Genomic DNA, 22,243 nt, shown 5'->3' on the forward strand with positions numbered 1-22,243 from the left:
TACTATAAATACTACTACTAATACTATAAATACTACTACTAATACTATAAATACTACTACTACTACTGCTTTAAATACTACTAACCCTGCCATGGTTAGTAGTACTACTACTATAAATACTACTAACCCTGCCATGGTTAGTACTACTACTACTACTATAAATACTACTATAAATACTACTAACCCTGCCATGGTTAGTACTACTACTACTACTATAAATACTACTATAAATACTACTAACCCTGCCATGGTTAGTACTACTACTACTATAAATACTACTAACCCTGCCATGGTTAGTACTACTACTACTACTATAAATACTACTATAAATACTACTAACCCTGCCATGGTTAGTACTACTACTACTATAAATACTACTAACCCTGCCATGGTTAGTACTACTGATGCTACTCAGTGTGTTCTGAATCAAAATGAAGACAGAACACAGGAAGGTGTAACATGTTCTAAAGTGGTTCCACTGTTCTTGTTGTGCAGTGAGGAAAATGTTTGGAAACTCTGTGAGTTCATCAGAACAGAGAGAACCGCACCGCTGGAACACGTCTTTGTGGTTTTCATCTCTAATGAGAACAGAACGGTGAGAACCCAGAGGAGAACATTTCAAGAACATCAATGCCAGGTTCTTTAGGTTCTTCAAAACTGGTCAGGTTCTATAAACATCTGTCAGGTTCTATAAACATCAGTCAGGTTCTATAAACATCAGTCAGGTTTTATAAACATCTGTCAGGTTCTATAAACATCAGTCAGGTTCTATAAACATCTGTCAGGTTCTATAAACATCTGTCAGGTTCTATGAACATCTGTCAGGTTCCATTAAACATCTGTCAGGTTCTATAAACATCAGTCAGGTTCTATTAAACATCAGTCAGGTTCTATAAACATCTGTCAGGTTCTGTTAAACATCTGTCATGTTCTATAAACATCAGTCAGGTTCTATGAACATCAGTCAGGTTCCATTAAACATCTGTCAGGTTCTATTAAACATCAGTCAGGTTCTATTAAACATCTGTCAGGTTCTATAAACATCTGTCAGGTTCTATAAACATCTGTCAGGTTCTATGAACATCTGTCAGGTTCCATTAAACATCTGTCAGGTTCCATTAAACATCAGTCAGGTTCCATTAAACATCTGTCAGGTTCTATAAACATCAGTCAGGTTCTATGAACATCTGTCAGGTTCTGTTAAACATCGGTCAGGTTCTATAAACATCAGTCAGGTTCTATAAACATCAGTCAGGTTCTATAAACATCGGTCAGGTTCTATAAACATCAGTCAGGTTCTATAAACATCAGTCAGGTTCTATAAACATCTGTCAGGTTCTGTTAAACATCTGTCAGGTTCTATAAACATCAGTCAGGTTCTATAAACATCAGTCAGGTTCTATAAACATCTGTCATGTTCTATAAACATCTGTCAGGTTCTATTAAACATCAGTCAGGTTCTATAAACATCTGTCAGGTTCTGTTAAACATCTGTCAGGTTCTGTTAAACATCTGTCAGGTTCTATAAACATCTGTCAGGTTCTATAAACATCTGTCAGGTTCTATAAACATCAGGCAGGTTCTATAAACATCTGTCAGGTTCTGTTAAACATCTGTCAGGTTCTATAAACATCAGTCAGGTTCTATAAACATCTGTCAGGTTCTATTAAACATCTGTCAGGTTCTATAAACATCTGTCAGGTTCTATAAACATCAGTCAGGTTCTATAAACATCAGTCAGGTTCTGTTAAACATCTGTCAGGTTCTATAAACATCAGTCAGGTTCTATAAACATCAGTCAGGTTCTATTAAACATCTGTCAGGTTCTATAAACATCAGTCAGGTTCTATAAACATCTGTCAGGTTCTATAAACATCTGTCAGGTTCTGTTAAACATCAGTCAGGTTCTATAAACATCTGTCAGGTTCTATGAACATCTGTCAGGTTCTATAAACATCTGTCAGGTTCTGTTAAACATCTGTCAGGTTCTATAAACATCAGTCAGGTTCTATAAACATCAGTCAGGTTCTATAAACATCTGTCAGGTTCTGTTAAACATCTGTCAGGTTCTATAAACATCAGTCAGGTTCTATTAAACATCTGTCAGGTTCTATAAACATCTGTCAGGTTCTATAAACATCTGTCAGGTTCTATTAAACATCTGTCAGGTTCTATAAACATCTGTCAGGTTCTATAAACATCTGTCAGGTTCTATGAACATCTGTCAGGTTCCATTAAACATCTGTCAGGTTCTATAAACATCAGTCAGGTTCTATTAAACATCAGTCAGGTTCTATAAACATCTGTCAGGTTCTGTTAAACATCTGTCATGTTCTATAAACATCAGTCAGGTTCTATAAACATCTGTCAGGTTCTATAAACATCAGTCAGGATCTATAAACATCAGTCAGGTTCTATAAACATCTGTCAGGTTCCATTAAACATCTGTCAGGTTCTGTTAAACATCTGTCAGGTTCTATAAACATCAGTCAGGTTCTATGAACATCTGTCAGGTTCTGTTAAACATCGGTCAGGTTCTATAAACATCAGTCAGGTTCTATAAACATCAGTCAGGTTCTATAAACATCTGTCAGGTTCTGTTAAACATCTGTCAGGTTCTATAAACATCAGTCAGGTTCTATAAACATCAGTCAGGTTCTATAAACATCTGTCATGTTCTATAAACATCTGTCAGGTTCTATTAAACATCAGTCAGGTTCTATAAACATCTGTCAGGTTCTGTTAAACATCTGTCAGGTTCTGTTAAACATCTGTCAGGTTCTGTTAAACATCTGTCAGGTTCTATAAACATCTGTCAGGTTCTATAAACATCAGGCAGGTTCTATAAACATCTGTCAGGTTCTGTTAAACATCTGTCAGGTTCTATAAACATCAGTCAGGTTCTATAAACATCTGTCAGGTTCTATAAACATCTGTCAGGTTCTATAAACATCAGTCAGGTTCTATAAACATCTGTCAGGTTCTGTTAAACATCTGTCAGGTTCTGTTAAACATCTGTCAGGTTCTATAAACATCTGTCAGGTTCTATAAACACCAGTCAGGTTCTATAAACATCTGTCAGGTTCTGTTAAACATCTGTCAGGTTCTATAAACATCAGTCAGGTTCTATAAACATCTGTCAGGTTCTATAAACATCTGTCAGGTTCTATAAACATCAGTCAGGTTCTGTTAAACATCTGTCAGGTTCTATAAACATCAGTCAGGTTCTATAAACATCTGTCAGGTTCTATTAAACATCAGTCAGGTTCTATAAACATCTGTCAGGTTCTGTTAAACATCTGTCAGGTTCTATAAACATCTGTCAGGTTATGTTAAACATCTGTCAGGTTCTATAAACATCAGTCAGGTTCTATAAACATCTGTCAGGTTCTATAAACATCAGTCAGGTTCTATAATCATCTGTCATGTTCTATAAACATCTGTCAGGTTCTATAAACATCAGTCAGGTTCTATAAACATCAGTCAGGTTCTATAATCATCTGTCATGTTCTATAAACATCTGTCAGGTTCTATTAAACATCAGTCAGGTTCTATAAACATCTGTCAGGTTCTGTTAAACATCTGTCAGGTTCTGTTAAACATCTGTCAGGTTCTGTTAAACATCTGTCAGGTTCTATAAACATCTGTCAGGTTCTATAAACATCTGTCAGGTTCTATAAACATCTGTCAGGTTCTATTAAACATCAGTCAGGTTCTATAAACATCTGTCAGGTTCTGTTAAACATCTGTCAGGTTCTATTAAACATCAGTCAGGTTCTATAAGAGCTGAATTGTACTGTGCTTGTTCTCCATCAGGTTCCTCTCTGGAAACAGAAGTCAGGACATGGAGACCAGCCAGTGATCTGGGTCTGTGATGTCACTGTGTGTGGGCTGTGATGTCACTGTGTGTGGGCTGTGATGTCACTGTGTGTGGGCTGTGATGTCACTGTGTGTGGGCTGTGATGTCACTGAGTGTGGGTCTGTGATGTCACTGTGGGCTGTGATGTCACTGTGTGTGGGCTGTGATGTCACTGTGTGTGGGCTGTGATGTCGCTGAGTGTGGGCTGTGATGTCACTGAGTGTGGGCTGTGATGTCACTGTGTGTGGGCTGTGATGTCACTGTGTGTGGGCTGTGATATCACTGTGTGTGGGCTGTGATGTCACTGAGTGGGGGCTGTGATGTCGCTGAGTGTGGGTCTGTGATGTCGCTGTGGGCTGTGATGTCACTGTGTGTGGGCTGTGATGTCACTGAGTGTGGGTCTGTGATGTCGCTGTGGGCTGTGATGTCACTGTGTGTGGGCTGTGATGTCACTGAGTGGGGGCTGTGATGTCACTGTCACTAACAGCTGTGATGTCATCGTGTACCTGCAGGATTACCACGTGGTTCTGCTGCAGGTCGACGGTCCAGAGAACTCTCTGATCTATGATCTGGATTCTGTGATGTCATTTCCCTGCAGCCTGAAACTGTACGCTGCCCACGCCCTGCGCTCCGACCGCGGCATCAAACCTGCGTATCACAGGTAACACACACCTGAACACTAGAGGTAACACACACCTGAACACTAGAGGTAACACACCTGAACACTAGAGGTAACACACACCTGAACACTAGAGGTAACACACCTGAACACTAGAGGTAACACACACCTGAACACTAGAGGTAACACACACCTGAACACTAGAGGTAACACACCTGAACACTAGAGGTAACACACTAGAGGTAACACACACCTGAACACTAGAGGTAACACACACCTGAACACTAGAGGTAACACACCTGAACACTAGAGGTAACACACACCTGAACACTAGAGGTAACACACCTGAACACTAGAGGTAACACACACCTGAACACTAGAGGTAACACACACCTGAACACTAGAGGTAACACACCTGAACACTAGAGGTAACACACTAGAGGTAACACACACCTGAACACTAGAGGTAACACACCTGAACACTAGAGGTAACACACACCTGAACACTAGAGGTAACACACCTGAACACTAGAGGTAACACACACCTGAACACTAGAGGTAACACACTAGAGGTAACACACACCTGAACACTAGAGGTAACACACACCTGAACACTAGAGGTAACACACACCTGAACACTAGAGGTAACACACCTGACCACTAGAGGTAACACACTAGAGGTAACACACACCTGAACACTAGAGGTAACACACACCTGAACACTAGAGGTAACACACCTGACCACTAGAGGTAACACACACCTGAACACTAGAGGTAACACACCTGAACACTAGAGGTAACACACACCTGAACACTAGAGGTAACACACTAGAGGTAACACACACCTGAACACTAGAGGTAACACACACCTGAACACTAGAGGTAACACACTAGAGGTAACACACACCTGAACACTAGAGGTAACACACTAGAGGTAACACACACCTGAACACTAGAGGTAACACACCTGAACACTAGAGGTAACACACACCTGAACACTAGAGGTAACACACCTGAACACTAGAGGTAACACACTAGAGGTAACACACACCTGAACACTAGAGGTAACACACCTGAACACTAGAGGTAACACACCTGACCACTAGAGGTAACACACCTGAACACTAGAGGTAACACACTAGAGGTAACACACACCTGAACACTAGAGGTAACACACTAGAGGTAACACACCTGAACACTAGAGGTAACACAAACCTGAACACTAGAGGTAACACACTAGAGGTAACACACCTGAACACTAGAGGTAACACACTAGAGGTAACACACCTGAACACTAGAGGTAACACACCTGACCACTAGAGGTAACACACCTGAACACTAGAGGTAACACACTAGAGGTAACACACCTGAACACTAGAGGTAACACACCTGAACACTAGAGGTAACACACCTGACCACTAGAGGTAACACACCTGAACACTAGAGGTAACACACACCTGAACACTAGAGGTAACACACACCTGAACACTAGAGGTAACACACTAGAGGTAACACACCTGAACACTAGAGGTAACACACTAGAGGTAACACACACCTGACCACTAGAGGTAACACACTAGAGGTAACACACACCTGACCACTAGAGGTAACACACTAGAGGTAACACACACCTGACCACTAGAGGTAACACACTAGAGGTAACACACACCTGAACACTAGAGGTAACACACCTGACCACTAGAGGTAACACACTAGAGGTAACACACACCTGACCACTAGAGGTAACACACTAGAGGTAACACACACCTGAACACTAGAGGTAACACACACCTGAACACTAGAGGTAACACACTAGAGGTAACACACTAGAGGTAACACACTAGAGGTAACACACCTGAACACTAGAGGTAACACACACCTGAACACTAGAGGTAACACACTAGAGGTAACACACTAGAGGTAACACACACCTGAACACTAGAGGTAACACACTAGAGGTAACACACACCTGAACACTAGAGGTAACACACTACAGGTAACACACCTGAACACTAGAGGTAACACACACCTGAACACTAGAGGTAACACACACCTGACCACTAGAGGTAACACACACACCCCTAACCCTGACCACCTGTCTGTGCTCTGATAGGCTGCTGCGTGTCGTACCTGCAGAGTCTTACCTGAGGAACTTCGCCTCTGATCGATCTCACATGAGGAACCCTGACGGCTCTTGGAAGATGCCCCCCCCACTGTACCCTCCCATCCACACCACAGGTCACCTGCTCACCTGTTCACCTGTTCACCTGTTCACCTGTTTACCTGTTCACCTGTTCACCTGTTTACCTGTTCACCTGTTCACCTGTTTACCTGTTTACCTGTTTACCTGTTAACCTGTTCACCTGTTCACCTGTTCACCTGCTCACCTGTTCACCTGCTCACCTGCACACCTGTTCACCTGTGTACCTGTGACGTCATGGTGACATCATGGTGACATCATGCTGATGATGCGTTTCCTCCTCAGAGTGTCAGATGAACCTCGATGACTTCATCAACATGGACGCCGCCGGCTGGGGGAGCGTCTACCGGCTGCACCACTTCCTGTCCCGCTACGCCTCCTCTTCATCATCATCATCATCTCCAGCAGCTTTGACATCATCGTAGCTGTGACATCATCGGAGCTGTGACATCATCGGAGCTGTGACATCATCGGAGCTGTGACATAATCCGAGCTGTGACATCATTGGAGCTGTGACATTGGAGCTGTGACATCATCGGAGCTGTGACATCATTGGAGCTGTGACATTGGAGCTGTGACATCATCGGAGCTGTGACATCATTGGAGCTGTGACATTGGAGCTGTGACATCATCGGAGCTGTGACATCATCGGAGCTGTGACATCATTGGAGCTGTGACATTGGAGCTGTGACATCATCGGAGCTGTGACATCATCGGAGCTGTGACATCATCGGAGCTGTGACATCATTGGAGCTGTGACATTGGAGCTGTGACATCATCGGAGCTGTGACATCATCGGAGCTGTGACATCATCGGAGCTGTGACAGCAGTTTCCTGTTCAAAGATTTCCACATAAAAGATTTAAAATTATAATTAATGTCAAACATTTATTGAGCTCGTTAAGAACATGTAACCCTCCTCTTCCTCCTCCTCTTCCTCCTGTGTGTATATGTGTGTGTATAAGTGTATATATGTGTATATGTGTTTGTATGTGTGTGTGTATAAGTGTGTATGTGTGTGTGTGTGTGTATTATACACTCATGCAGTTGAAGGGATGATCGTCGTCATGACGACAGCTGCTTTAATCTGAGGAAGTCAACATAAAACTCCTGTTTGTTTTTTATTTTACTTTTTTATGATTTAAATCACTTTGTGTTAAATGACTGTCTGAAAAATAAAGTCTGATGCATTTATTATATTTATTACACTTTTATAATATATATTTATTATATTTATAATATATATTTATTATATTTATTTATTATATATATTACACATTTATAATATATATTTATTACACATTTATAATATATATTTATTATATTTATAATATATATTTATTATATTTATTTATTATATATATTACACATTTATAATATATATTTATTATATTTATTTATTATATATATTACACATTTATAATATATATTTATTATATTTATAATATATATTTATTATATTTATTTATTATATATATTACACATTTATAATATATATTTATTATATTTATTACACATTTATATATATATTATATATTTATTATATTTATTACACATTTATAATATATATTATATATTTATAATATATATTTATTATATTTATTTATTATATATATTACACATTTATAATATATATTTATTACACATTTATATATATATTATATATTTATTATATTTATTACACATTTATAATATATATTATTACACATTTATAATATATATTTATTATATTTATTACACATTTATAATATATATTTATTACACATTTATAATATATATTTATTATATATTTATTACACCTTTATAATATATATTTATTATATATATTACACATTTATAATATATATTTATAATATATATTTATTATATATTTATTACACATTTATAATATATATTTATTATATATATTACACATTTATAATATATATTTATTATATTTATAATATATATTTATTACACATTTATAATATATATTTATTACACATTTATAATATATATTTATTATATATTTATAATATATATTTATTATATATTCATTACACATTTATAATATATATTTATTATATATATTACACATTTATAATATATATTTATTACACATTTATAATATATATTTATTATATATTTATTACACATTTATAATATATATTTATTATATATATTACACATTTATAATATATATTTATTATATATTTATTACACATTGATAATATATATTTATTATATATATTACACATTTATAATATATATTTATTATATATTCATTACACATTTATAATATATATTTATTATATATATTACACATTTATAATATATATTTATTATATTTATAATATATATTTATTATATATTTATTACACATTTATAATATATATTTATTATATATATTACACATTTATAATATATATTTATTACACATTTATATATATATTATATATTTATTATATATATTACACATTTATAATATATATTTATTATATATTCATTACACATTTATAATATATATTTATTATATATATTACACATTTATAATATATATTTATTATATTTATAATATATATTTATTATATATTTATTACACATTTATAATATATATTTATTATATATATTACACATTTATAATATATATTTATTACACATTTATAATATATATTTATTATATATTTATTACACATTTATAATATATATTTATTATATATATTACACATTTATAATATATATTTATAATATATATTTATTATATATTTATTACACATTTATAATATATATTTATTATATATATTACACATTTATAATATATATTTATTATATATTTATAATATATATTTATTATATATTTATTACACATTTATAATATATATTTATTATATATATTACACATTTATAATATATATTTATTATATATTTATAATATATATTTATTATATATTTATTACACATTTATAATATATATTTATTATATATATTACACATTTATAATATATATTTATTATATTTATAATATATATTTATTATATATTTATTACACATTTATAATATATATTTATTATATATATTACACATTTATAATATATATTTATTACACATTTATAATATATATTTATTATATATTTATTACACATTTATAATATATATTTATTATATATATTACACATTTATAATATATATTTATTATATATTTATAATATATATTTATTATATATTTATTACACATTTATAATATATATTTATTATATATATTACACATTTATAATATATATTTATTATATTTATAATATATATTTATTATATATTTATTACACATTTATAATATATATTTATTATATATATTACACATTTATAATATATATTTATTACACATTTATAATATATATTTATTATATATTTATTACACATTTATAATATATATTTATTATATATATTACACATTTATAATATATATTTATTATATATTTATAATATATATTTATTATATATTTATTACACATTTATAATATATATTTATTATATATATTACACATTTATAATATATATTATTATATTTATAATATATATTTATTATATATTTATTACACATTTATAATATATATTTATTACACATTTATAATATATATTTATTATATATTTATAATATATATTTATTATATATTTATAATATATATTTATTATATATTTATTACACATTTATAATATATATTTATTATATATATTACACATTTATAATATATATTTATTATATTTATAATATATATTTATTATATATTTATTACACATTTATAATATATATTTATTACACATTTATAATATATATTTATTACACATTTATAATATATATTTATTATATATTTATTACACATTTATAATATATATTTATTATATATTTATTACACATTTATAATATATATTTATTATATATTTATTACACATTTATAATATATATTTATTATATTTATAGAACATAGAACAGTATATAGAACAGTATATAGAACATAGAACAGTATATAGAACATAGAACAGTATATAGAACATAGAACAGTATATAGAACAGTATATAGAACATAGAACAGTATATAGAACAGTATATAGAACAGTATATAGAACATAGAACAGTATATAGAACAGTATATAGAACATAGAACAGTATATAGAACATAGAACAGTATATAGAACATAGAACAGTATATAGAACAGTATATAGAACAGAACAGTATATAGAACATAGAACAGTATATAGAACAGTATATAGAACATAGAACAGTATATAGAACAGTATATAGAACATAGAACAGTATATAGAACATAGAACAGTATATAGAACAGTATACAGAACATAGAACAGTATATAGAACAGTATACAGAACAGTATATAGAACATAGAACAGTATATAGAACATAGAACAGTATATAGAACATAGAACAGTATATAGAACAGTATATAGAACATAGAACAGTATATAGAACATAGAACAGTATATAGAACAGTATACAGAACATAGAACAGTATATAGAACAGTATACAGAACAGTATATAGAACATAGAACAGTATATAGAACATAGAACAGTATATAGAACATAGAACAGTATATAGAACAGTATATAGAACATAGAACAGTATATAGAACATAGAACAGTATATAGAACAGTATACAGAACATAGAACAGTATATAGAACATAGAACAGTATATAGAACAGTATATAGAACATAGAACAGTATATAGAACATAGAACAGTATATAGAACAGTATACAGAACAGTATATAGAACATAGAACAGTATATAGAACATAGAACAGTATATAGAACAGTATATAGAACATAGAACAGTATATAGAACAGTATACAGAACAGTATATAGAACATAGAACAGTATATAGAACATAGAACAGTATATAGAACATAGAACAGTATATAGAACATAGAACAGTATAAATGTTGAATCAACATATTTATTTTTTAAGTCCAAATTCTACACCATGACGTCACATGCCACACACGGAGGGGCGGGGCTTACACACACACACACACACACACACACACTGAGCAGCTGCTGCAGACTGTTGTTGTTCGGATCGACACCAGCTGCTAACAGCTAGCAGCTAACAGCTAGCAGCTAACAGCTAGCAGGTAACAGCTAGCAGGTAACAGCTAGCAGGTAACAGCTAGCTGTAGACAGCAGCTCGCGCTGCTCGGCAGACACCTGGATACCACCGTTAGGGTTAGGGTTAGGGTTAGGGTTAGCGCCGGTAGCCCCGGTAGGGTTAGCTGTTAGCATGTAGCAGCTGCTCGGTGTTATGCTGTTAGTTCCGTTAGTTGTTAGCCTGTAGCATCTAGCTGCTTATTGATCTCTGATCGGCTTTAATCATGATTCTGTTTAATGTTCTGATGCTAACAGTTCGGAGCTAACGCTAGCTGTTAGCAGGAGCTAGTCGATGTCTTTGTTCCGTTAGCTTAGCATAGTTAGCATCCAGATCATAATATCAGTTAGTGTGTGTAGCTGATGCTAAGCTAACGGCTAACAGCTTCATTAGGTTATCAGTGACCTTCATCATCATCATCATCAGCAGCATCATCATGGAGCTCAGAGCCGCCTGCCTCTACCTGCTGCTGTCAGGTGAGTCCTGCTCCCAGTGTTCCCAGTGCTCCCAGTGTGCTCCCACTGTTCCCAGTGTGTTCCCAGTGTGTTCCTAGTGTGCCCAGTGTGTTTCCACTGTGTTTCCACTGTGCTCCCACTGTTCCCAGAGTTTCCAGTGCTCCCACTGTTCCTAGTGTTCCCACTGTGCTCCCAGTGTGTTTTCAGTCTGTTTCCAGTGTTCCCAGTGTGTTCCCAGTGTGTTCCCACTGTGCTCCCAGTGTGTATTCAGTCTGTTTCCAGTGTGTTTTCCCAGTGTGTTCCCAGTGTGTTTTCCCAGTGTGCTCCCACTGTTCCCAGTGTGTTCCCAGTGTGTTCCTAGTGTGCCCAGTGTGTTTCCACTGTGTTTCCACTGTGCTCCCACTGTTCCCAGAGTTTCCAGTGCTCCCACTGTTCCTAGTGTTCCCACTGTGCTCCCAGTGTGTTTTCAGTCTGTTTCCACTGTTCCCAGTGTGTTCCCAGTGTGTTCCCAGTGTGTTCCCAGTGTGTTCCCAGCGTGTTCCCAGTGTGTTTTCCCATTGTGCTCCCAGTGTGTTCCCAGCGTGTTCCCAGTGTGTTTTCCCAGTGTGTTCCCAGTGTGTTCCCAGTGTGCTCCCAGTGTGTTCCCAGCGTGTTCCCAGTGTGCTCCCAGCGTGTTCCCAGCGTGTTCCCAGCGTGTTCGCAGCGTGTTCCCAGTGTGTGTTCCTAGTGTGTTTTCCCAGTGTGTTCCCAGTGTGTTCCCAGCGTGTTCCCAGTGTGTTTTCCCATTGTGCTCCCAGTGTGTTCCCAGCGTGTTCCCAGTGTGTTTTCCCAGTGTGCTCCCAGTGTGTTCCCAGTGTGTTCCCAGTGTGTTCCCAGTGTGCTCCCAGTGTGTTCCCAGTGTGTTCCCAGTGTGCTCCCAGTGTGTTCCCAGCGTGTTCCCAGCGTGTTCCCAGTGTGTTCCCAGTGTGCTCCCAGTGTGTTCCCAGCGTGTTCCCAGTGTGTGTTCCCAGCGTGTTTCCAGTGTGTTTCCAGCGTGTGTTCCCAGTGTGTGTTCCCAGCGTGTGTTCCCAGCGTGTTCCCAGCGTGTTCCCAGTGTGTTCCCAGTGTGTTCCCAGTGTGTTCACAGCGTGTTCCCAGTGTGTGTTCCCAGCGTGTGTTTCCAGTGTGTGTTCCCAGCGTGTTCCCAGCGTGTTTCCAGTGTGTTTCCAGTGTGATTGATATACAGTCACAAACAGGAAGTGAAGAAGAAGCTAACTTCCTGTCTGTTCTTTGAACTCTGTTTCCCAGGATGCATTGCTGCCGCCTCTGAGAGGAACGACAACGTTTACGTGTCCGGGATCTCCAACGGTGAGGTCACACCTGATCAGCCAATCACACGCCAGATACACACAATGACATCACTAACCCCCTTTATACTAGGACCTCCCCCTCCATGAGGGTTAGTACCTGGCACCTGCCGGCCTCTGATTGGTCACAGATTGCCGGCCTCTGATTGGTCACAGATTGCCGGCCTCTGATTGGGTTAGGGTTAAAGCGACTTCCTTTGTTTATGTGTTTGTGTTGCGTAGCCGAGCTGTGACCTCAATCACTCTGAGGTTCTACCAAGTCGTGGAGAACCACCTGGTACCAGAACCCAGTAAAACCCAGTAGTGCTAGAACTGTATAACCTGTCTCTCTCTAACCTGTCTGCCTCTCTAACCTGTCTGTCTCTCTAACCTGTCTCTCTCTAACCTGTCTGTCTCTCTAACCTGTCTGTCTCTAAGCTGTCTCTCTCTAACCTGTCTGTCTCTAACCTGTCTGCCTCTCTAACCTGTCTGTCTCTAACCTGTCTGTCTCTCTAACCTGTCTGTCTCTAACCTGTCTGCCTCTCTAACCTGTCTGCCTCTAACCTGTCTGTCTCTAACCTGTCGCTCTCTCTCTAACCTGTCTGTCTCTCCAACCTGTCTGTCTCTAACCTGTCTCTCTCTAACCTGTCTGTCTCTCTGTCTCTCTCTAACCTGTCTGTCTCTAACCTGTCGCTCTCTCTCTTACCTGTCTCTCTCTAACCTGTCTGTCTCTAACCTGTCTGTCTCTCTCTAACCTGTCTATCTCTCTAACCTGTCTGTCTCTCCCTAACCTGTCTGTCTCTCTAAGCTGTATGTCTCTCTCTCTCTCTCTAACCTGTCTGTCTCTCTAAGCTGTATGTCTCTCTCTCTCTCTAACCTGTCTCTCTCTCTAACCTGTCTCTCTCTCTAATCTGTCTATCTCTCTAACCTGTCTGTCTCTCTAACCTGTCTGTCTCTCTAACCTGTCGCTCTCTCTCTTACCTGTCTCTCTCTAACCTGTCTGTCTCTAACCTGTCTGTCTCTCTCTAACCTGTCTATCTCTCTAACCTGTCTGTCACTCTCTAACCTGTCTGTCTCTCTAAGGTGTATGTCTCTCTCTCTCTCTCTAACCTGTCTGTCTCTCTAAGCTGTATGTCTCTCTCTCTCTCTAACCTGTCTGTCTCTCTAACCTGTCTCTCTCTCTAATCTGTCTGTCTCTCTAACCTGTCTGTCTCTCTAACCTGTCTGTCTCTCTAACCTGTCGCTCTCTCTAATCTGTCTGTCTCTCTAACCTGTCTGTCTCTCTAACCTGTCTCTCTCTCTAATCTGTCTGTCTCTCTAACCTGTCTCTCTCTCTAATCTGTCTGTCTCTCTAACCTGTCTGTCTCTCTAACCTGTCTCTCTCTCTAATCTGTCTGTCTCTCTAACCTGTCTGTCTCTCTAACCTGTCTGTCTCTCTCTAACCTGTCTCTCTCTCTCTAACATGTCTCTCTCTAACCTGTCTGTCTCTCTCTAACCTGTCTGTCTCTCTCTAACCTGTCTCTCTCTCTAACCTGTCTCTCTCTAACCTGTCTGTCTCTCTCTAACCTGTCTCTCTCTCTAACCTGTCTGTCTCTCAGCCTGTGGGGAGGGGGCGGAGCTCCTGTGGGCCTCTAGCGGAGTCATCACCAGCCCCGGTTGGCCGTTCCAGTATCCGGCCCGACTGAACTGCAGCTGGAACATCAGAGCCCGACCCGGAGACACCGTCACCATCAGGTAACACGGCTGTTTCCATGGTTACTGCATCAGCCACAGAGGTCAGAGGTCTGATGTGTCCTGTCCCCCTCAGCTTCCAGGACTTTGACCTGCAGGGTTCCCACCGCTGCTCCTCAGACTGGATGTCTGTCAGCAGCTACAGGAACCTGGATGGACTGCGGGTCTGCGGTTCCTCCCTTCCGCCCCCCTACATCTCCTCCCAGGACCACGTCTGGATCCACTTCCACTCTGACGATAGCCTGACGGGGAAGGGCTTCAGACTGTCCTACATCTCTGGTGAGGGTTCTCTGGAGGTCTCTGAGGGTCTGTGTGGTCCTTGTTGTTGTAGTTCTCTGAGGGTCTCTGAGCGTCTGTGTGGTCCTTGTTGTTGTAGTTCTCTGTGGTTCTCTGAGGGTCTGTGTGGTCCTTGTTGTTGTATATCTCTGAGGGTCTGTGTGGTCCTTGTTATTGTATATCTCTGAGGGTCTCTGAGGGTCTGTGTGGTCCTTGTTGTTGTAGTTCTGAGGGTCTCTGAGGGTCTGTGTGGTCCTTGTTGTTGCAGGTAAGCTGGAGGCTTCCAGCTGTGACGTGGACCAGTTCCACTGCTCTAATGGGAAGTGCATCCCGGACTTGTGGCGCTGCAACTCGATGGACGAGTGCGGAGACAACTCAGATGAGGAGCTGTGTGTGGATTCTCCCTTCTCCTTCCAGCCCTGCAGTCTGAACCAGTTCCCCTGCCTGTCCCGCTATACCCGCATCTACACCTGCCTGCCGCACAGCCTGCGCTGCGACGGCAGCATCGACTGCCAGGTAACTACCCACAATGCACCTGTGAGACTGTCTCAACCTTTCCTGTTAACCAGCAGCAGCTTTGAGATGATTCCTAAAGAATGAAACGCTGAGTTCACCTGGACGGTCCCAGCTGGAGACACATCGCGATGAAGACATGAAGACCTTCATCGTGTCCTTCCCTGAAGTTAGTGGGGAACAGTGAGATGAAAGCAGTCCAGACTTCCTGAGGGATCCTGGTCTGAGGAAAGCAGTGCTTGCATACAGCTGAGGGTTTGAACAGAGAACAACTGGCAGGTCCAGATCTTCAGCAGTCCAGAACAGGTGGAATCAGTGCACCTGCTGAGAACCTGCTGAGAACCTGCTGAGAACCTCCCCCCCCCCCCCCCCCCAGTCTGAGTCTGATGTGGGTCTTTGTGTGTTTCAGGACCTCGGGGATGAGATCGACTGTGACGTTCCCACTTGTGGAGAATGGTTGAGGAACTTCTACGGTTCCTTCAGTTCTCCAAACTACCCCGACTTCTACCCTCCAGGAAGTAACTGCACCTGGCTGATTGACACCGGAGACCACAGGAAGGTAACCTCTGACCTCTGACCTTGTTTTGGCTCCTGGAGTCACAGCAGCAACATAACCACACAACGGTTCTTATTCATGTTTTTAGATTTAGATTGAAAATAAATGTTTAGGTGAGTTTGTTTAAAGGTTGAACAGGATCGTCGTTTCTTTAAGAATTTCATTTTATGAATGTAGAATTTGGACAAAATAATAACAACAATAATCATCATCATTGTTGTTGTGGTAACTTCCTGCCTGTTGTCGTGGTAACTTCCTGCCTGTTGTCGTGGTAACTTCCTGCAGGTCATCCTGCGGTTCACAGACTTCAAACTGGACGGCACCGGTTACGGCGACTACGTGAAGGTGTACGACGGTTTGGAGGAGAACCCTCGCCGGCTCCTCAGGGTTCTCACCGCCTTCGACTCCAGAGCGCCGGTCGCCGTGGTTTCATCGTCCGGTCAGCTCCGAGTTCACTTCTACGCCGACAAGATCAACGCGGCCCGAGGGTTCAACGTCACCTACCAGGTACTTCCTGTTCTCAGTTCAACCACAGGCTTCCTTTAAGGTGGACGGATGCGATCACGGTTCTCTCTGCGTTCTTAAGGTGGACGGGTTCTGCCTGCCCTGGGAGGTTCCCTGCGGGGGGAACTGGGGCTGCTACACAGAGCAGCAGCGGTGCGACGGGTACTGGCACTGCCCCAACGGCCGGGACGAGCTGAACTGTTCGTCCTGCCAGGAAGACGAGTTCCCCTGCTCCAGAAACGGAGCCTGCTACCCTCGATCGGACCGCTGCAACTACCAGAACCGCTGCCCCAACGGCTCCGATGAGAAGAACTGCTTCTTCTGCCAGCCGGGGAACTTCCACTGCAAGGTACCTGACCTCTGACCCCTGACCTCTGACCCTAGAATAACTGCTGTGTGTTTGAGTCCTGACCTCTGACCCTAGAATAACCGCTGTGTGTTTGACTCCTGACCTCTGACCCTAGAATAACCGCTGTGTGTTTGAGTCCTGACCTCTGACCCTAGAATAACTGCTGTGTGTTTGAGTCCTGACCTCTGACCCTAGAATAACCGCTGTGTGTTTTAGTACTGACCTCTGACCTCTGACCCTAGAATAACCGATGTGTGTTTGAGTCGTGGGTGTGTGACGCTCAGGACGACTGCGGCGACGGCAGCGACGAGGAGCGATGTCCCGTCATCGTTCCAACGAGAGTCATCACGGCCGCCGTGATCGGCAGTCTGATCTGTGGCCTCCTATTGGTCATCGCCCTCGGCTGCACCTGCAAACTCTACTCGCTGCGCATGTTCGAACGCAGGTAGGCCTCTGATTGGTCGCTGTGTGACTGGAGCTCTGTGATTGGTCGTTGTGTGATTGCATCTCTGTGATTGGTCGTTGTGTGATTGGTCGCTGTGTGATTGCTGCTCTGTGATTGGGCGCTGTGTGATTGCAGCTCTGTGATTGGTCGTTGCAGGTCATTTGAGACGCAGCTGTCCCGGGTGGAGGCGGAGCTACTGAGACGAGAAGCCCCGCCCTCATACGGTCAGCTGATCGCTCAGGGTTTGATCCCACCTGTAGAGGACTTCCCCGTCTGCTCTGGGAGCCAGGTACGGTTCTGGTTCTGCTCCTTTACTCAGTGTTCTACTGAACGTCTGACGTGTATGAACAGTAGTTCTGATCCAAAGCTGTAGATCACGTTTCTCCTCCAGGTGATTAATAACGGGTCTTTGTGTTTTCAGGCTTCGGTTCTGGAGAACCTGCGTCTGGCGGTCCGCTCTCAGCTCGGCTTCACCTCTCTGCGCCTCCCATCCACCGGTCGTCATAGCAACCTGTGGCGCCGGCTCTTCACCTTCTCGCGGTCTCGGCGGTCCGGTTCTCTGGCTCTGGTCTCGGCGGACCTGGAGGACGGCGCCGGGACAGGGAGCGCCGGGAGTTCTGGTTCGGACCTGCTGTCTCCGGACTCGGATGACACGGACACGGAGGGCGAGCGGGGGGGGGTGCGCGGCGTGGGAGCCGTGGGCGGCCCGGTGGCCCCCGTCCCCCAGAAGACCCCCCCCTCCGGCGCCGTGGAGGCCGTGGTCTCCGTGGCGACCTCGGCGACCGGCCGAGTCCGAGACCGTCCCAGAGAGGCCCCGCCCACCTCTGGCCCCGTCGCCGTGGTAACTCCGAGTCCGGACCCCGACGTCGGGGTCCGGGTCCCACCCCCCTCTGCCCTGCGGCGCCTGGCCCAGAACCTGCACCGCCTCGCCAGAACCCTGACCGGGACCGGACAGAACCCGCAGAACCAGACCTGGACCAATCACAGTCCGCTCCGCCAGCTGGAGACAGGAAGGGGCGGGGCCGACGGCGGCGAGCGCCGAGGGAGCGGAGAAGAAGAAGAAGACGTGGAGCTGCTGATCCCCGACTCCGACTCCTCTTCCTCGTCCTCATTGGTCGGTGACGTCCGGCAGCCGCTGCTGGAGCCACGCCCCCCCTCCGCTGGCCACGCCCACTGCCATCACCATGGTAACAGCGGGCGAGGCTGCGGCGGCCCCTGCGAACACTGCGGCATCGTACACACGGCGCGCATCCCTGACGCCTGCCTGGAGGCGGCAAGGAGGACCGAGAGCAGCGACGACGAGCTGCTGCTGCTCAGCTAACGTGCTAACGAACAGGCTAACCTGCGGAGCTAACGTGCTAACTGACTTATAATGCTTACGCTACTCTCAGTTAGCTAACATGCTAACACTTCAGTGTTAGCATGTTGGCTAGCTGCACTACAGTTAGCCAACATGCAACACTTGTTAGCATATGTTAGCGTGTTAGCTCTCAGCAGGTTTTGGCCTCCAGTGATGTCGGAGAAGAACGGACCAATCAGAGGCTGTGAGGGGAGTGATGTCACTGATTGGACTCGATGTTGGTGCGACCATATAAACTGTCCCCTGTTGTTCCCGCTCCGTCCGTTAAAACGCTCCCCGATGGTACGACTGTAAACTCTGCTGTGCAACACACTAAATGTTCCCTGCTTGTTTCAACTCAGAGGGTCACATGACAGACGGAGGGTCACATGACAGACGGAGGGTCACATGACACATGACAGAGGGAGGGTCACATGACAGACGGAGGGTCACATGACAGACGGAGCTGCTCCCTGTATAATAAACATTACATAGTTCACTCAGCAGTAAATCATCATTCTGTGCCGTCAGACGTGTGACTGTAGTTTTCACTTCTTTAAAATGTGGAACACTACTTTTTCCTTCCATGGCAAACATTGAGGAACATTTGAGGAACATCTGAGGTTCTATAGAGCAGAAACATTCACACACTCAGACAATGAGACAGTGAAGGATAAATGTGAGACAACCTGAAGGTTTAATAATGTTCTTCATGTTTAAACACCTCAGCAGGTCATGTGACCCTCAGTATCATGGTTCCTCCAGGTTCTAAAGGGAACAGATGTTCTAACAGCAGGTCAAAGGTCATGAGTCGTGTTTACACTTTAACAACAGAACTGTGTGTGTGACGCCCCGCCCCCCCCCCCCCCCCCCGTCCCTCAGACTGAAGCCATTCACACTGACGTCTGTATTTATGCTGTTTTACAGTTTTTGGTACTCAGATCAGATCTCAGCTGACCTCGTGTGACTGTATATTTATTATTATAATTATTAATATGATGTTCTTACTGTGTTCTCGTTGTGTTCTCGTTGTGTTCTTACGGTTCTTGTGTTACTTTGCGGTTGTGTAGATATTTCGGACCTGCATGATTCCAGATGTTTGATGTTAGTTTTTTTTTGAGTCTGTAAAGTTACAAACTGTTAAACTGCACTAAAGATTAAAGGTTCACATTTCAGTCCGTTTCCACTCGTTATTGATCCGGCAGAGTTTCTCAACCTGAGGCTCGCTGCCCTGTGAAGGACCAGCAGCCAACACATCAAGGTCTATTTATTCTTCTCTTAAGATTAGAAGAACACTGAAGTGGAACCCTGTGACTCCTGCAGAACCTCACAGAACGGTGGTTCTATGTGTGACTCCTGCAGAACCTCACAGAACGGTGGTTCTATGTGTGACTCCTGCAGAACCTCACAGAACGGTGGTTCTATGTGTGACTCCTGCAGAACCTCACAGAACTGTACTTTCATTGGTGAAACCCGAAGAACCTTGTAGAACCCTACAGAACAGTAGATCTTGTTAGTAGAACCTGTTAGAACCAGAATCATGTTAGTATTATCTGTAGAACCTTAACAGCAGAACAGAAACATATTCAGCGTTCAGAATCTTTTATTTTCGGTTCTCATGTTCTGTAACTGGGTTTTTTATATTCTAATCATTCCATGCAAAAACATACAGAAGCAGAACGCCGTTCTCGTCTCCATGGAAACTATCAGGTGACTGAATCTATGGTTCCTGGACATGCGTCTAACAGTCACATGACTCCTCAGGAGCTTCTGTGATTGGCCGGCAGGTGGAGGTCACATGGCCTGCCATGTCCTTTTATCCCAGCATCCTCTGCCAGGTGACATCATCACACTGGTGACATCATCATGACGCTGTTATGACACCGCTCTGATGTCATCATGCAGCAGCAGAGGATCCACCCGGTAACGTCCCGTTGCTATAGTGATACAATCAGTCCCGCCTCCTCACACTACGACTTCCCGCCCTCTGTTTCCTTATTGGTCAGCGGGGCCAAGGCAGGGTCCACCAATGAGGTGCCAGGAAACAGTTTAAACCAGCCAATCACCATGTTGGATAAGTCCAGGTCGTCCAATAGGATCTGAGCCGAGCCCATGAAGGATTTATGGTCCATCCGACCGTAGTCGCCCCAGACGATGATCTGCAGGAAGTGACATCACACACAGCTGATGACATCACTGTGTGGTTAGTGTGTGTGTGTGTGTGTGTGTGTGTGTCTGTGTGTCTGTGTGTGTGTGTCTGTGTGTATGTGTCTGTGTGTGTGTGTGTGTGTGTGTGTGTGTGTGTGTGTGTGTGTGTGTGTGTGTGTGTGTGTGTGTATGTGTGTGTCTGTGTGTGTGTGTGTGTGTGTGCGTGTGTGTGTGTTACCTGCAGGACTTTTCCTTCTGGATTCTCTTCAAACTGCAGCTGTTGTTGATAAAGCGGGTCGAGTGTTTTTCTCGCCAGACGAGTTCGGCGCTTCAACACACATTTCCCGTTATCCATCAGGTACACCTTCACATACGGAGCTGCACACACGCACACACACACACACACACACAGAAGTTCAGGTGTTACTGTGTATAATGTGTATTGTGTGTATAATGTGTATTGTGTGGTACAGTGGACTGTCAGTGTGTAGTAACAGTGTGCAGTTTTGTGTCACCTGGTGTGTTCTTGTTGCCTTGTTTACCCACAAGGCCGCGGGCTCGGATCACTTCCACGTCCAGACGCTCCTTCCTGTGGACCATCCCGATCTGGATGTCACCTGACCACCAAACAGCCAATCAGAGCAGCTTGTGTCACATGATGCCACATCCTGGACTACACTGAACCCCAACCCCGTCAACATCTGGCAACATCTGTCAATGTCTGTCAACGTCTGTCAACATTTGTCACCGTCCATCAACATCTGTCAACGTCTGTCAACGTCCGTCAAC

The 22,243-nt window shown here is 41.7% G+C and overlaps 3 protein-coding genes and 1 long non-coding RNA gene across 4 annotated transcripts in view; 2 read left to right on the forward strand and 2 right to left on the reverse strand.

The window, feature by feature from the left end:
• The window catches only part of ntaq1 (N-terminal glutamine amidase 1), a 7,458-nt gene extending 107 nt beyond the window's left edge, over nucleotides 1–7,351 (forward strand). Inside the window, exons 2-6 of the mRNA XM_062436445.1 lie at nucleotides 496–595; nucleotides 3,817–3,867; nucleotides 4,372–4,520; nucleotides 6,592–6,716; nucleotides 6,964–7,351. Coding sequence (XP_062292429.1) covers nucleotides 496–595; nucleotides 3,817–3,867; nucleotides 4,372–4,520; nucleotides 6,592–6,716; nucleotides 6,964–7,103 — 565 coding nt within the window. The 3' untranslated portion in view covers nucleotides 7,104–7,351. The remainder of the gene's footprint in view (nucleotides 1–495; nucleotides 596–3,816; nucleotides 3,868–4,371; nucleotides 4,521–6,591; nucleotides 6,717–6,963) is intronic.
• A 4,806-nt stretch (nucleotides 7,352–12,157) lies between these two features.
• On the forward strand, nucleotides 12,158–20,475 carry lrp12 (low density lipoprotein receptor-related protein 12). Its single transcript, XM_062436443.1, has 11 exons — nucleotides 12,158–12,289; nucleotides 13,556–13,615; nucleotides 15,192–15,327; nucleotides 15,401–15,603; nucleotides 15,869–16,116; nucleotides 16,523–16,672; nucleotides 16,955–17,176; nucleotides 17,256–17,522; nucleotides 17,765–17,967; nucleotides 18,124–18,256; nucleotides 18,389–20,475. The coding sequence occupies exons 1-11, from the start codon at nucleotides 12,250–12,252 to the stop codon at nucleotides 19,286–19,288; spliced, it is 2,562 nt and encodes an 853-aa protein (XP_062292427.1). The 5' UTR covers nucleotides 12,158–12,249; the 3' UTR covers nucleotides 19,289–20,475.
• Nucleotides 13,652–14,637, reverse strand: LOC133996939 (uncharacterized). Its single transcript, XR_009927232.1, has 3 exons — nucleotides 14,575–14,637; nucleotides 13,985–14,542; nucleotides 13,652–13,950 (listed from the first exon to the last, which is right to left on the reverse strand). It is a non-coding gene; the product is annotated as an uncharacterized LOC133996939 (long non-coding RNA).
• An 801-nt stretch (nucleotides 20,476–21,276) lies between the features above and the next one.
• Nucleotides 21,277–22,243, reverse strand: part of rims2b (regulating synaptic membrane exocytosis 2b) — a 38,932-nt gene continuing 37,965 nt past the window's right edge. Inside the window, 3 exon segments of the mRNA XM_062436321.1 lie at nucleotides 21,277–21,465; nucleotides 21,693–21,832; nucleotides 21,970–22,071. Of these exon segments, the coding sequence (XP_062292305.1) occupies nucleotides 21,277–21,465; nucleotides 21,693–21,832; nucleotides 21,970–22,071 (431 nt within the window).

The sequence above is a fragment of the Scomber scombrus genome, chromosome 16 (genome assembly GCF_963691925.1).
Source record: "Scomber scombrus chromosome 16, fScoSco1.1, whole genome shotgun sequence".
Classification (NCBI taxonomy): domain Eukaryota; kingdom Metazoa; phylum Chordata; class Actinopteri; order Scombriformes; family Scombridae; genus Scomber; species Scomber scombrus.

What these genes read in the sequence shown, in the direction of transcription:
- lrp12 (XM_062436443.1), top strand. Translation starts at nt 12,250, where the DNA reads ATGGAGCTCAGAGCCGCCTGCCTCTACCTGCTGCTGTCAG. An exon ending in CGTGTCCGGGATCTCCAACG is followed by an intron (nt 13,616 to 15,191) that starts GTGAGGTCACAC and finishes TCTGTCTCTCAG; the next exon opens with CCTGTGGGGAGGGGGCGGAG. An exon ending in ACACCGGAGACCACAGGAAG is followed by an intron (nt 16,673 to 16,954) that starts GTAACCTCTGAC and finishes AACTTCCTGCAG; the next exon opens with GTCATCCTGCGGTTCACAGA.